At 39.4% G+C, this 15,039-nt stretch overlaps 1 protein-coding gene across 1 annotated transcript; it reads left to right on the top strand.

The window, feature by feature from the left end:
• Positions 1 to 297: 297 nt before the first annotated feature.
• DSCC1 (DNA replication and sister chromatid cohesion 1) lies at positions 298 to 13,509 on the top strand (the record flags this gene model as incomplete). The annotated part of the gene is made up of 9 exons (XM_080340255.1): positions 298 to 467; positions 2,121 to 2,289; positions 4,688 to 4,822; positions 8,051 to 8,141; positions 9,492 to 9,630; positions 10,580 to 10,632; positions 11,795 to 11,949; positions 12,476 to 12,624; positions 13,401 to 13,509. The coding sequence occupies 9 exons, from the start codon at positions 298 to 300 to the stop codon at positions 13,507 to 13,509; spliced, it is 1,170 nt and encodes a 389-aa protein (XP_080196381.1).
• Between the last annotated feature and the right edge of the window lie 1,530 nt (positions 13,510 to 15,039).

A 15,039-nucleotide genomic window follows, 5' to 3' on the forward strand; every position in this document is an offset into this window, starting at 1 on the left:
AGTGCAGCCAGACAGAAATCGATAGGTCTGTCCCGCATCAGAACGGAGGTGGAGCTGCAATCCCGGCAGCCGGGCCTCGCCGGGCGGGAACCAGCGGCTGCTGAGAGCGAGTCCCCTCTGTAACCCCGCCGCGTTGCCGCCCGCCCCGCTGGCCACAACCGGCCGCGTTGCAGCCAAACACAGAATCAACCCCTTCGGCGCCCGCCGCCCCGCCTCCCGCGCTGCTCCCGGCACCGCCTGGGCGGGGCGGGGCACGCTGTGGCGCGGCTTTCGGAGCGATCGAGCTCGGCGGGCGCCATGCGGAACCGCGCGGAGGTGGATGCTACGCTGCAGACGGCCAAGCTGAACCCGGCGGAGCTGCTGCCGACCGTCCATTGCCTCAGCTTCGGCCCGCAGGCCAGCGCCGGCGAGTGCTGCCTGCTGCAGCTGGAGCCGGGCCTCTGCGCCGAGCTGGAGGCGGGACGCAGGTGCGGGCGGCGTGGGGCGCCCCCTGGAGGCGTGGGGGGTGGTGATGTAGTCGCCGTCCCCTGAGGCGAGGGGCGACCCGGGCCGCGGTGACACCCCACGCACCGCCGCCACGTCGCCGCTTGGGGCCTGGCGGCCGCGGTGTGTGGAACAGCAACCCGAGGCAGGCTGGGGGGCCGGGGCAGCCCCCCCCGCTGCGAGACGCTGGAGTTTTCCACCCTACCCCCCGCCGAGCGTGGGGAGCGGGACGGAGGTGGCGCCGGTAGGGGCTGCCCCTTGGCCCGTCCTTAGTGTTCAGGAGCTGACATGGCTCTTAAACGGAGCTTTTTCCACACTTTCGTTCTAATACGGTTTGCTTGGAAATGTAACTGTCCCTTAAACCTGGCTCCATTACATTAGAAACTAAAAACTAGGTTACTAGCCCATAAGAAGCGTGTTTTTGTTTTGTTTTGGTTTTTTCCTAACGCGGAAAAATTGCTTCTGAGGAGACTTCTAGCCAAAACTGAGAAGAGTTTCTCATCAGGCGTATGAATACAGGTGCTTAAAAGCTTTGGCTTTAGAAAGGAGATGATGTCTTTAAAAAAATTCCACTGCCTTTGAGATTTTCCTCCTGGAACTCTGGAGGTTGGAGGGGAGGCAGGTGCCTGCAGGTTGGCCAAAGAGGACAGAGAAGGACACACGGTATTAGCAGGGGCATTTGGTAGGATGGTTATGTGACCTCTAATTCTGGACCAAGAACAGATTATAGATAAGCTTTGGATGCGGTTTTAAAGTATCTTCTTTTGTTGCAGTGCCAGCGACACAATAAGAATGTTAAAAATCATACACTTCCCTCTAAAGAAAATAGTCATCAGAGATGTGTGTTAGTAAGCCTGTTCGTATTTGGTGTAATATTGATAAAGTGTCATTGATTAGAGGCCTGGATCTTGCTGAGGACCACAGGGCACAGCTGAGCTTTGTTCATACATGGGAAGCTTTTGAAAGCAAGAGGAGCAGTTTGATTAAATTGAATCTGAGCACTTAAATGTAGTGTAGCCTGGGAGGAACTGGATGTTCCCTGTTGTGTTCCTGCTTTGGTATTATGTCCTCATTGAGATTGTATTTAACCAAGTATGTGAGCTGAAGAGGGATGTTTGCATTGATTCTTTGCACCGCAATGCTCTAGAAGATGGCTTTCTTACCTGCTTGGAATTATTTGTAAGAAAATGTATATGTTTATGAGAGGGAATTGTCTGAAGGTTGCTGTACCATAAACAAAATTTCTGTTTTCTTTCTTGTTTCACAATGGGCCAGTTTCAGTCCTCACTAAAGAACAACTAGTAATCTAATTTCTAGTATTAGTGAACTAGTTCAGGCTTTAAGCACACTTAATTGGTGTTTTGGGGGGGTTGTGTGAATGGGCCGGTGAGGTGGTTGGACTGTGATCTGCGTAAGAACCTTGAATGCATGTCTTTCAAAGTGAGAAAACTCAAAAAGGAGAGGAAAAAAACATAGTGTTAAGATATTTTAGATTAATTGACTATTACATTTTTATATCTTAGTATACTGTGCTGCTACTAAATAGAACTGTGAAAAAATATCAGACCAGTTTAATAGTTGTTCATCCTAAAATAGAGGTAAAAATACATCTTTATTTTTGTGCTGTTTTTTTCCAGCCTAGTAATCCGTGGTGAAAAGGATGAACAAGCAGTGTTGTGCAGCAAAGATAAAACTTACGACATGAAAATAGCAGATACATCAAATATGCTGCTGTTTATTCCTGGTTGCAAAACTCCAGAACAGCTGAATGACAATCAAGCATCTTGTAATATTATTCATTCACAGGTATATCTTTCTGAATCTTTGTTTGTTTGCTTTAATTCTCTCCTTATTCTCTATGATTTCTTGTATTTTACCCAAAATACATATATGAAACCTGGCTGGGATTCAGTTGCCTAAACATAGGCTTCTAATGCCATTTTAGATGCCTGTGGTATTGGTCTAGCAGCGAGCTGCTGCTGTAGAAGGACATGAGTCTCCTGTAGGTTCTTTGTATATTGAACAGACCCAGGAGGATGTCTTTATAAATAAACTTCATACACAGGGGGCACGCTATACCTTAGGGGATCTAAAATGGTTCTAGGGCCCTTCTTCAGGCAACTGAATTTTATCCATGGTGTATGATAATTACTGTTTCTAAGAAGTTAAAACTTGGGTTTATTTTCAGTGGGTAGTAATCACTTGTGGTAGGTATTAAAAGCTTTCAAAGAAAATCTAATTTCTCAGTGTTAGCACCTATTTTTAAAATAAGCTGTTCACAAATTGATTCTTAGGAGTGCTTTCCCCAAAAGGCAGATTATACCACGTCATGCCTGAATATTATTTTTTAAATACAGAAATATATTCAAAGGTGACTCTCAACTAGCATCTGGAAAGATTCGTTTGAATGAATGATTTTAGAGTTTTTTAGAGTTCTTGATTTCAATAATTTATTGTTTTCTGCTCTTCTGAAGCATACTCAATAAAATTCTTCTAAAAATAGTTAGGGAAATATTATTACTAGGTCATTATTTGTTGCAACAGGTATAATGACATAATTGAGGAGTAATCCTGCTTGTCCTTAGATGAGCATAATAATCAAACTAACATAATTTCTTCCGTGAAGTCAGTAGTTCAGCTAACAGAAGAAGTTAATTCAAACTAAAGTAGATTACTGAGAAAGTGATGTTCTTCCGTAATTTTTTTTCTCTGTTTAATGATCTCTCTAGTCCTCTGAAGTCATACATGGCAACATAATATGTGTGATTTGCTTATGAATTATTTTTAGAGTTTAATTTCTAAGAGCTTTCTTTATGTTTTCAAAAACATTATGTGATGTATTGACACTGCATATTGTAAAACATAAGATACTATTTTTACTCAGTGTTTTGGGGCTTCACTACCCTTCTCCTGTAGTCTTGTACTGCTTGCAAGACTAATACCTATAGCCAAAGCATCTGTGATTTTATTAACCTCACACAGACCAACTCCAGTTATGAGCTATGGCTTATGAATTAGAATTATTTCCTTTTCTATGCAGAGTACCATATTGTTCGTTGGCAAATTGCTCAGAAAAAAAACTTGGCAAGGAAAAGAGTCTAACACTTGGGTAAATGCTGTTTGACATGGAGGAAAAAAAATGTAGAAGTTTGTCAGGAAATTAGTATTTATGTGAATTTTCTGCCAAGCAAGCCATAGAATAGTTAGAGTAGCTTTCTCTGTATTAGAATTGAATAGGACTTCTACATATAGGTGGTTTGCTTATAGTTGATTTAAATGGAACATTATTTTAAAGTTTTGATTTTTTTTTTTTTTTAATTGATGACTTTTAAAAAAGAAGTAGTCTGGCAAAGGATTTAGGTCGTTTTAAAATACTGTCTGGATGCTTCTTCATGGAGGCTTTTTTTACAAGGGGCCAGTGGTTGGGTCAGGAGTTGCAAACCTGCAGTCTGTTCTGCATCTACCATTCTGTACCCGCCCGCGTTGGTTTGGTAAATAGCGGAAACAATGCTGAAAGGCCTCCAATACTCTGTCCTCTTCAAAGAATCTGCTAAGAAGTCTGAGCTGTACCTCATGAAACACCTCAGGATTACTTTGAAGGTAAAGTTTCACTCAGTTAGTGTTGAATCAATTACACCTGAGCTTCCTGAATGTGTGTGTTGAATCAGAGTCAGGAACAGAGATACCTTGTTAGTTGTGTGCAAGTGTAACTTATTGTCTTGTTAATGGCTGTTTTACCTGAGCTTAGTGATATGATGATTCAATAAGGTGTAAAAACACCATGAAGTACATCTCTAAGCATGGGAAGAAGTGAGGAAGATGGAAACAGGATAATGCAGGAAGGGCTTTATGGCAATAAAATAACAGTATTAAGAGGATAAGAAGTGTTGACAAGGACTGTGCAGGAATATATCCCATCATGATATTCTATCTATCATTTGCATGTAGAGATGAGTTGTTACCTTTGTCATATGCACCATGAACATATTTTCACCAATGAACGGATTTTTATTCTCCATTGCCTGCAGTGATTTTAAAACTGAAAATATTACAATGATTGCTTTATCTTTTAAAGTAATCACCCTCTTAATAAATGGTTGTTCTCAGTGACTAGATTAATACTTTTTGCTGATAATTTTTGGTAAGTTTCTTTGAATCCAAATGGTAGGTAAAAATGTTTTAAGAGTTGCTGGTTTTTCTTTAGATTGCTGGCTTCTCCAATAACTATTGGGAATTAAGGAGATGTCGACCTAAACTGAAGAAACTGAGGAAGCTTTTAATGGAAGATCCATATGAAGGGCCAGATAGTCAGAAAGATCAGACTTCGACATTTTCGAAGGTAAATCATCTATGTAAGTTACTTTATTGTAACTGGTAATGGGCAAATCAAAGTGAAGATACTTTCTTAACTGGAAAAATACTTTTACTTCCGTGTCTCACAGTGCTGCTTTGAGTTAACTTTTTTAAGCCTACTATTCTAAACAAATTGGTAATTATTAGCCCTTCCACTGAGTAGCAGGTAAGCAACTCTTTTTTTAGCAAAAAGAGGAAAAGGAGGGACACTGAAAGAGACTGAGGATTTCCTTTTTTCATGTGGGGAGTTTCTTGAGACAGTCTTCAGAACCCTTTGTAAATTCCTTTAGAGTTATATGACTGCTAAGGTATAATGTAGCCTTTGCTCCTTCTTTGGGGCTGTCATGCATGGGCTAGGTTTAAGTTCACAAGACACTCATGTAAAAGTCACTTGTCAATCATTAATTTATGATGACAAGGAGAAGCAGGGAGTTGCCAAGAATGACAAGGATGATATAAGGCAGAGAATAAGACTGACATTACAAGAAGGGAAAGCGCAAATAAAATCCTGACCTACTACCCCTGTGTGTTTCCAGGAAATCCAGTTTAGGATCTAAACAGTAATGGATAGACTGGGACTGTGCAGCATATGATCTCAGATAAAAGGCTCAAGAAATCCTGAAGTCTTGTTAGCTTAGTTGATTTTCCTTTTGTCTTTAAAAAACATAAATGGTTGCTCCACAGTATTTTACACTGAGGCTTCACAGAATCATGTCCTGAGTTGGAAGGGACAAGGATCATCGAGTCCAACTCCTGTCCCTGCACAGGACAACTCCACAGTTCACACCATGTGTCTGAGGGCATTGTCCAGTCTCTTCTTGAACTCTGTCAGGCTTGGGGCCGTGACACCTCCCTGGGGAGCCTGTTCCAGTGCCCGCTCCAGAGGCTTCATTGAAGCTGATACTAACAAGCCATCTGTGTGTGCTTGCATGTGCAATCATAGATGTTACGTGTATCCCTTGGAGAGAGATGCTACCTCTCTCTGGGTGATTAACAGTCTAATTTCTGATAAGTTTCAGAATCTTTCTCCCAGCATTCCCTTTTCCACCTCTGATTTTTCCTACCTACTCTGGCCTAGGCATAGAAGGACATAGCAGCAAAATAAGGGATGGCAGAAGGAAGAGAGCCTAAATTATCCAGAAATTATAAGCATTGACAAAGGCTATCAACACAATAAGATGTCATATGCAATAATATTTATTGATAACATGGAATTAATTTTATAAAAACATGTCTGTGTCTCCCCAAGTGTTAGTGCCTAGTTTGGGAACTGATCATCTCCATTTGTTTTGAAGGATAATGTTCCATGTATTGGAGAACAGTTCTGTACCTGATAAATGTAGACAAATCTTAGCTATGGAGATCTTAAAGCTCTCTGTGGGAAAGCTTTCTTTCCTATGGGACTAATTTTCACTGGAATCCCAAAGAATACATGTATAGTAAAAATTTGTTGTTTGCTTACACTTAATATTTATTGGGTGCTGGAAACAAATAAACCATCTTTAATCTGTTTAAACACAAATTACTATGTTTTGGTATCTTACTGTAAACTTCTTGTGGTTTTCAGTTGTTTGTACTGTATCATACACAGAGAACTACAGGAGAAGAACCCTGGGGAACTATAGCATTATAAGGAATTACTGTAAGGAAGCCTGATGCATACTGGGGTTTACAGTGAGATGACAAGGCATATTCAGATGACTGATTGCATCAGAGTTAATGTGTTTAATATATTTCTTGTCCTTGTCTGGAAAATGCTGGTATGGACATAATGGAAGTCAACCCATTCCATTTTATGTTTGCAAAGGTGATGCAGCTTATAAAAGCATCATAGTTGAGAGCAGTGTTTTCTTTAAAAAAGCTGTTGGAGTGTGCGCCAGGCCTCAGAGGGGAACAAATGCCAAGGACTCCTGTGCAGGGTCCTATCTAAATGGCAGTATCTAGCTCACAAACACAGCTGCATACTGATCTGGGGATATATTTGCTCTAAACTGTGAGCAGTGTTTTTTAAATTCTGGTATACATGGTCATCCCTTGTTCAAATACCGATGTGAGTTCAGTGCTGCTTAGTCTGATGATGTTTCAACATACCGTCTAATTGGAATGGCATAGCAAGAAGAGGAGAGTTTTCTGTATTTATGAAACGTTTTTCTAATGTGAATGTTCCAAACTTAGTGTTGGTTTGTTCTATTTGTGTTCCCATAGTCTAATAGATCTCAAGTACTTGATCCATTTTTTTTTCTTTTTGGATAGGAAATATGCTATAATCAACAAAACTTTAATAGTAGAGTTGATTAAAAAGGCTGTAAGGTGAATAAAGGAATTGATTAAATCCTGTTTAATAGGTATTTAAGACTGGTGTTCATTCCCTTTACTTCACACTTCATGATACCTTCTGTTCCTCCCATGCCTCTTAAATCTTTACCATAGTATCCACAGCACCCTCCCATCTCACCTAGTAACTGTTCTGCAAGAAGCTGTATGTACTGTGGCCAGGTCCGTGCTATACATCTGCTAATTGGTTAGCAGACACCAAAACATAATATGTAACAGTTGAGGTCATGCTGGAGGAGGCTTTCCCTTAGTGGAAGTACTAAGTTGAGTTCTGACTACTCCAAAAGTGGTGATTTCTGTTTTCACAGAATCACAGAATGGCTGGGGTTGAAAGGCACCTCTGTAGATCATCTAGTCCAACCCACCTGCTAAAGCAGGTTCACCAGAGCAGATCATACAGGAATGTGTCCAGGCAGATTTGAATGTCTCCAGGGAAGGAGACTCCACAACCTCTCTGTTCCAGAGCCTGTTCCAGTGCTCTGTTTTGCCTTTTCTTTGCATCTCATAGATCAAAATATGTGATTTATGAAAGACAGAATACATTCTCTTTTCATTCTTCCTGTGATACTTTACTTGTGGTGCCTACTTGTGCTACTTTGACATCTTGGGAATATAGGTGTACTATTCATGCAAGGCACAAAGACTTCCCTGTAGTTAGTCTGGAGTTTATATCGAATAACTTTTTGAGAAAATGATGTAAGATAAAGGAAAAGTTTCAGAGAGTGTGGTAAACCTTAGAAAATTAAGAGTCTGGGAAAAAAAAAATAAATCTTTTAAGTCTTTCCTTCATTACATCTTATAATCCATTTAGCATGTTTGCTGAAGCAAAAGAGGAGTAAGGATAACTCAGTTTATTTAGTTATTTTTTCTCTTGTTGCAGTATACAACAGAAGATTTGTTAAGTCTGATTCAAGCAAGTGAAGAAGAAATATTGCACCAATTGCGGGTTATAGATGCCTGCGAAATTGAAGGTATTTGTCTCTAAAGAATATTACTGCCTGTGAGGAAATAACCCTGGGGTTTTTTGTGTGTGTTTTTTCTCTTTTCCCAAAATATCCATGTGTCCCTTTTCTAAGGTCCATTCCATATCCTCGTCTGTCAAAGTGCAAGTTACTTCGAAGTACTAGGTTCTGTTTCTGTATTTCCTATATGTTCTGCTGCTGTGCTGATCAAAAAGATAAAACTGAGCAGGCATCAACCAGTCTGAGTCTCTCCAGGGTTATTTCTTCTCTGCTTCTGCAAACACTGGCATCAGAGTATCCCACCCATAGCATGAACATTTTTTTGGCTGGTTACCCTCTTCCTAGGTGAGTGGCTGCTGCTTTCTGCAGTTCTAGATGCAAAAATATTTGATCCTTAGGTAACCCCAGCATTTTCTTAGTCCTTTCTTCCTCCTAGACTGGGTTTGTCTCCGAAGTCTGCCTGCCATGTGAGGCAAAGCTGGAGCAAGTACCTCACCTTGTGACAGGTCTTACTTATCCTTGTACTTGGCCTAGCCCAAGCCCTCACCTGTATACCAGGTGACAGCAGTCCTAGAGTAACAGAATAATGTAGGGCAGAACTGAGCTCTGGAATCCAAACCCCTGCTTTAGAACAGGGCCAGCTTGGAGCTGGCTGCACAGGGCCTCGGCTGGTCGAGTTCTGAGCATTTCCAAGGGTGGAGATTGCACCACCTCTGTCCAGGCTATTCCAGTGTTTCACTATCCGCAAGGAGGGAAAAAAAAATCTAATACCCATCTGGGATTTCCCTTGTTGCAACTTCTGCCTGTTGCCTCCTGTCCCATTGCTGAGCACCACTAGGAAGACTTCTGCTCTGTCTTCTCTAATACTGTCCCATCAGGTAGGTGAGGATAAGCTCACAGGTGGCTTTTGTTGTCATTTACAGCTGCACAGCACCATTGTACCAGATATGTGCTTGGTCACATCTGGATTTCCATGAATGTGGCTGGACCTGAACTGCCACTTTGCAGGGCCAGTGCAGTCAGTGCTGTTCATGCAGTTCTGTGTCTGAATTAATTATTAGTTCTTCCAGGTCTGATTCATCTTGGGATGGGATTTGTAGTGTCTTTGTATCTGTGGCAGTTAATCTACACCAACACTTACAAATAATTTAGATTACTTAATTTCTTTCTTCTTTACATTTGCTCTTACTATTCTGTTCCTTTTTCCCAGTTTGAATCCTGAACAGGGCAGAATGTTGTTGCTGTACTTTGTGAAGGTATGACTGAAATCTTCAGACTCTTGTAACGTGTCTTCAGGGGAACAGAATGAAGGTGTTAATGTTTCCCTCCTAACACTGTTTTCTGGTTTTCTCTGTGCAGGATATTGGAGAATTCTAGAATTTGACTATGAAATGAAACTCTTGAATCACGTGACTCAGCTAATAGAATCAGAGTCCTGGCCTTTAAGTAAGGTTCCTTTACGTACCTGCCTTGAGGAACTTGGATCTCTAGAACCCACGTAAGCAATTACTTTTAGTACTCAAAATTGCCTACAGCCATCATTTACTATTACTAATTGCAATCATTATTAATAATTTTTTTAGAATTATAGTCTTGTAACTCTAGATTCCAGTTACCAAGGTGTTAATGATATATTTTCTTTGGCTCTAAAATATATAAGGGCATTAGTAGTTTAGACAGACAGGTCAGTAACCTCTTTTTAGTGTCTATTGGTAATGTTTCCATTGATTCAATAGAAACATTACTGTTGAATTGTCAGTGTTGGAAGTAACATGTACTTAAGGTGTAAATTGCTGACCATCTTGAAATACTCGTTCTGACACTAGCTAAAAAATGTTTAGTTTACCTCTTGCGTAATGTCTAAGATGGTGGTATATTTCCTGGTATAACACTGAATTCAGATTTTAAGAGTTGAGTTTACTGTATTGCCATTTAGGGTCATGAAATAATTTAAGATTACCATTCAAAAGTCTTAAGTTTACAATATGTAGCATTTTCCATTTATTCGTCTTTTGGCTTGAAAACATATTTTGCTTTAATATTAGTGTTTGCATTTATGTTGTAATTTTATGCCAGAGGTCTAGAAAAATGCCTGCTATTCATTTAGGAATAAGTAACTGCCAAATTTGTGACTTGCATCACTTCTCGTTGGAAAGAAGTGACATTGCAAGAGTCTTCCTCATTCTCCTTACACCTTTTAGTCTTTGGTAGTTAAAACTAGAAAGTGGAAGAGACTGATGGGGATGATATGCTGAATCTGTCCTTTTTGTCCCCTTTTGTCCTCTTCTAACTTCTAAGATGTTATCAGTTTGTTCATTTCAGCCATGAAGACAAGTCCCATGCTCCATTCTCCTTGATTTTTTTTTTACCATCTTCTTCCTAGGAACTGTTTCTGTAATGTCCTAATGAACAGTTTTAAACCTTGATTTCTAATTTTTTTTTTTCAGAGATATGATCGAACATATTCTTCTAAGCTATGGAAGGAAATATGTTGATGATGGTAAGTTTGGGAAAGCCTGTATATTTTAATTTTGCATAACGAAAATAGCTATTCATGAATAAATGCAGATGGGTCAAACAAATGAACGTGCTACAAGGCCAGTAAATAGAGGGAGCAAACAGTGAGCTAAAAATCAAACTGCTAGAGAAATTTTCATAGGAAAAGGGAATATTAAACTGTACAAGACACTAGGGAAAAATCAGGAACTATCAGAGGTACCTGAAGTGATTTATTCAGTGTCTACAAGCTGTAACTTTGTGACTAAAGACAGATCACTGGTTGAAATTATGATAGAATCTCTCTTTAGATATCCTAGGAGGTCTCAGATGTTTGAACAATTACTTGTGCTATTGTGAGTAGTCAGTGGCACGTAGATCTCCCTGAATTCAGCTTGCTGAAGTAGACATCTGCCTCTGGTCTGTTGAACTGCACCACAAAAGCCATTGATTGTATTGATTAAATCCCACATATAGGCATAATATTTCAGTGCCTTTACTTCAATCTGATTTCTTCCCCCCAGTTGCTTTCATCTCACCTTTGGCTGAAGTAGGAGTCACACTTGGCCTTAAAGGGCCATAGGCAAGCACCTGCAGCGACACAGATTGTTGTCTTAGTACATTTAGGCAGGCTGCACAGGGAAGAAGTTAAAATTGCAGGAAGTCCATATGACTGAAAAAGTGGAAGGAAGTGTTTATGCCTGATGTTATTCAGGGAATTTCAGCCAAGTTAGTGAACAAGAATAAATTCTCATTATTCCCTTCATCATGTCATAAAGATGATTAAGAAAGTGAAAGTTTTGTTTAATCACAGAGAGCAAACACTTCAATACAAGCTGTTCAGAAACAGGAAAGAAAGCTGTAGGAGAAACAGTGTTATTGTGAAAGGGGAAAAGATGGGAGGCAACTACATTTATTGATATAAATGAATACCGTAGCTTGGGCAGTGCTGCATGCACATAATTTTCTGCTTAATTTGTTCTTGAGAATGAGAAGATACCGTCACTTACTCAAAGTATTACCAAGTCAGATTACTCCCTGAGGAAAAGAAAAAACAGGATATTTGGTTTGTAGAAGACTCCAGAAAAGAAATGGGAGGCTGTTCTCTGTTCTTCTATCAGGAAGGAAAAATCCAAGATAACCTGGGTTTTTTTGTTTCTCAGCAGGGGAGGTTTACTTTGAGATGCATGAAGATAAAATATGCAGATCTATAGCACAAATGCTGTTGCAAAATGCAGTTAAATTCAATCTATCAGAGTTTCAAGAAGTCTGGCAACAAAGTGTCCCTGAAGGGATGACAGCAAGGCTTGATCAGCTGAAGGTAAAAACATAAAGTATGGATTCTGTAATGAGGAGGCTGTAAAGTGACTTGTGTCATATGTAGATTTTATTGATTAATGGGTATTGATTTTATTATTTCTGTCAGCTTTTGAGTTTAAGTACTTCCTATGACGTTCTCTCTGAGCATCAATAGTCTGGAATCATGACATTTCAGGTTTCTATAAGTCTGGCATGTTTCACTGAAGAAAAGTTGCAGCTGTATAGTTTATACTTGAAAATGTAACTAGAAGAGAAGCTGAAGCTATTGTTGAGCAAATTGTAATGACAGGCAGTAGAGCAGCAAGCACTGTGGAAATGCTCAAAGGAGGCAGAGTTGATTTCCCCCTCCCTTGTTGTCATAAATAGTGCCTGTAAACCAGCACCACAATGACACTTTTTCACTAGTAGTGCTGTTTTAGGGGGCTTTGGATGTGCAAAGAACAACGTGTATGGATTATTGCCAAAAAGAAGGAAGTTTCATTGTTTTGTCTTTACTTGACATTTTTCTCTCTTATGGTGACTTATAGGGCTTGGCTCTTGTGGATAAAAGCTCGAGACCAGAGACCATCTTTCTGCTAAAAGTAGAAGACTTACCTGAAGACAATCAGGACAGATTCAACAGCTTATTCAGCATACGGGAAAAGTGGACAGAAGAGGATATTACCCCTTATATACAGTAAGGATATATTTATAGTAAAATATAATAGTGTTATATTCTTCCTGTTTTGCATAGCTGACTTCTTATCAGCTATGATTGCCTCAAATACTATACTTTCCATTTTATGTCAATACAAATTCTATATGAATAGAATTGCCACCCCTGGGAACTGTAGCTATATTTGTTGGATGTAAAAAAAAAAAAAGCTGATCTTATTGAATTTAAATGGGCAATAACTCTGTCCTATTTGATTGAGGCAGATTTAACTCAAAGAATTAACCTCCTGATATCATTTATAATTGGTCTCCATATTTATGATGCTGTAGTGCTTCTTGTATGGTGTCCTTTGTTCACTTGGCGGTTAATACTTACACTGTGCTGCTGCCTGGAAGGCACAGACAGGATATATGGGAGCAGCTATAGATGGTAACCCAGGAGTAACTGCATGAAAACTTTGAGTGGCTGTAAATTTACTGTAAATAATTAAGTAGTTCAAAGCTAACTGCTATGCTAGATTGAAAATCCTTTAGAGAACAGTAATAACAAAAACCAAACAACTCCCCCTAAGAAACAAAATCCTTGTTTCTGAAGTAATATAATGTAGTTTGCCTGTTCAAATGTCAAGCAAAGTTCTAAACTTCAGGTAATTTAAAGCATCTTGTGAAAGTTTTAGCAGTATTTTTTTCTCCCAATACCCTAAGCCAGTGTATCGCTATATTGTCAACTATTTCATGGATTTGTTTTGTATGAGAATATCTCTAATGCCAATGTCACCTGCTTTATTTCATCTATAGAGACTTATGTGCAGAGAAGCAGACAGTCGGTGCTCTTCTGACAAAATACGCTCGCTCGTCAATGCAGAACGGTGTTAGAGTTTATAATTCTAGAAGACCCATCTCATAACAAGTATTGGTTTAAGAACAGAGAATCCTCAGTGCAGTAACAGTGAATATTGCATCTTCCTGCCTTCTGGGGAAACAAGTTATCAACCAATATCATACCGTGTTCTTAAGCAGCTAAGCTGCTTGAATGAGTTTTGTTTTCGGCTCAGCTGAGTGGAACGTGAGGTTGCTTGTCTTTCCTGGAAACCAGTGTCAGCAGCCCATGCTCACCTTCCCGTGCCCACCGTCTTCTTCCTTCGTGTCTATAGTTATGCTGGGAGTCAAGCTACTTCTTGAACGCACTTTAGCCATCTATCTATACACTGAAGTCTGACATTGAAAGTTAAAACCTCCTTGATAATAATTGAAGCAATTTAATTGATTTCAATGGCAAAATTGACTGCTTAGCCTTTTGCCCACTAGTGAGCATTCTTAAAGATTAAGATTTTGTAGCAGCATTGACATTTTGAGTACTGCAGACCTTGACAAGCTCATGAACAAGTTACTCCTAACTAGGACTACACTAGTCTTAATTTTGGAAAGTGGTTCTTTCTATGGTCATGTCTGTGAGTAACACTGGCACAAGCTCTTCATACTTTAACATTTGGCAGAATTGCCTTTTAATTATTACAAAAAAACCAAACAAACAACATTGCAATCAAGTGTGATGGTATGAAAGAATAGTTAAACATTGTGTTATGAAATTCCTATAAACTGCCATTAGAATGTAGCTGATGTAAAATTAATATTTTACAGAAGACTACCTTTGCTTTTCAAAGAGAACTTATAAAACTTTCTAATGCAATTATTTATTTTTTTTTTTTAGAAATTGCCTTGAAAACTTAGGCTGGAATGTTATTCTCTGTAGAGCAATGAAACAGGTTATTTTTATGATATTGTCATGAAGTTAAGTGCCTGAAATTGAAATTTTGTAATCATTAAAAAGGATTGTTTGCATTTATGAGTCAGAGCTTAATATTATGCATTTTTCAGTTGTTTTTTAACAATTGTATTTTTTATAAAAAAAAGTATTTGCTGCATCAGACTCAGATGTAAGGTAAGAAAAACTTTGGAATTGCTAGCATGTCAAGTGTAGAGTGAGCAGGGAGAGTGAAATAAATAACTTATGCTTTTTCTATGGATAAACAACATTTAATCCAATTCCTTGTATTCTGTAAAAACGTGTTCATTAGAGCATAAGCAAAACAGCGCTGGGTGCGCGGGGGATTCGCTCCGCCCAACACGCACACTCTTAACAATAAGAAGTGTGCTTAAATACAGTATGGTATTACATATTCATAATGACCCCAGAAACGCCTATACATATTCATGACCTTTCCCGCTTTTTATTAAAATGAGTCTCAGATAACTATTTACATATTCCCCTCCTTCACCCTCCTCTGTTGCTCCTGCGCAATGTCACTTGGTGAGTTTGAGGAAGGGTCTTTAGGGGTCTTTGGATGAAGGCTCCTTCAGCTTCATCACAGTGGACTTTTTATCTTTCGCTCATTAGGAGGAACTGGCTGGAATCCAATCTACCAAACCGACTGGA

This window comes from Nesoenas mayeri (genome assembly GCF_963082525.1).
Source record: "Nesoenas mayeri genome assembly, chromosome: 2".
Classification (NCBI taxonomy): Eukaryota; Metazoa; Chordata; class Aves; order Columbiformes; family Columbidae; genus Nesoenas; species Nesoenas mayeri.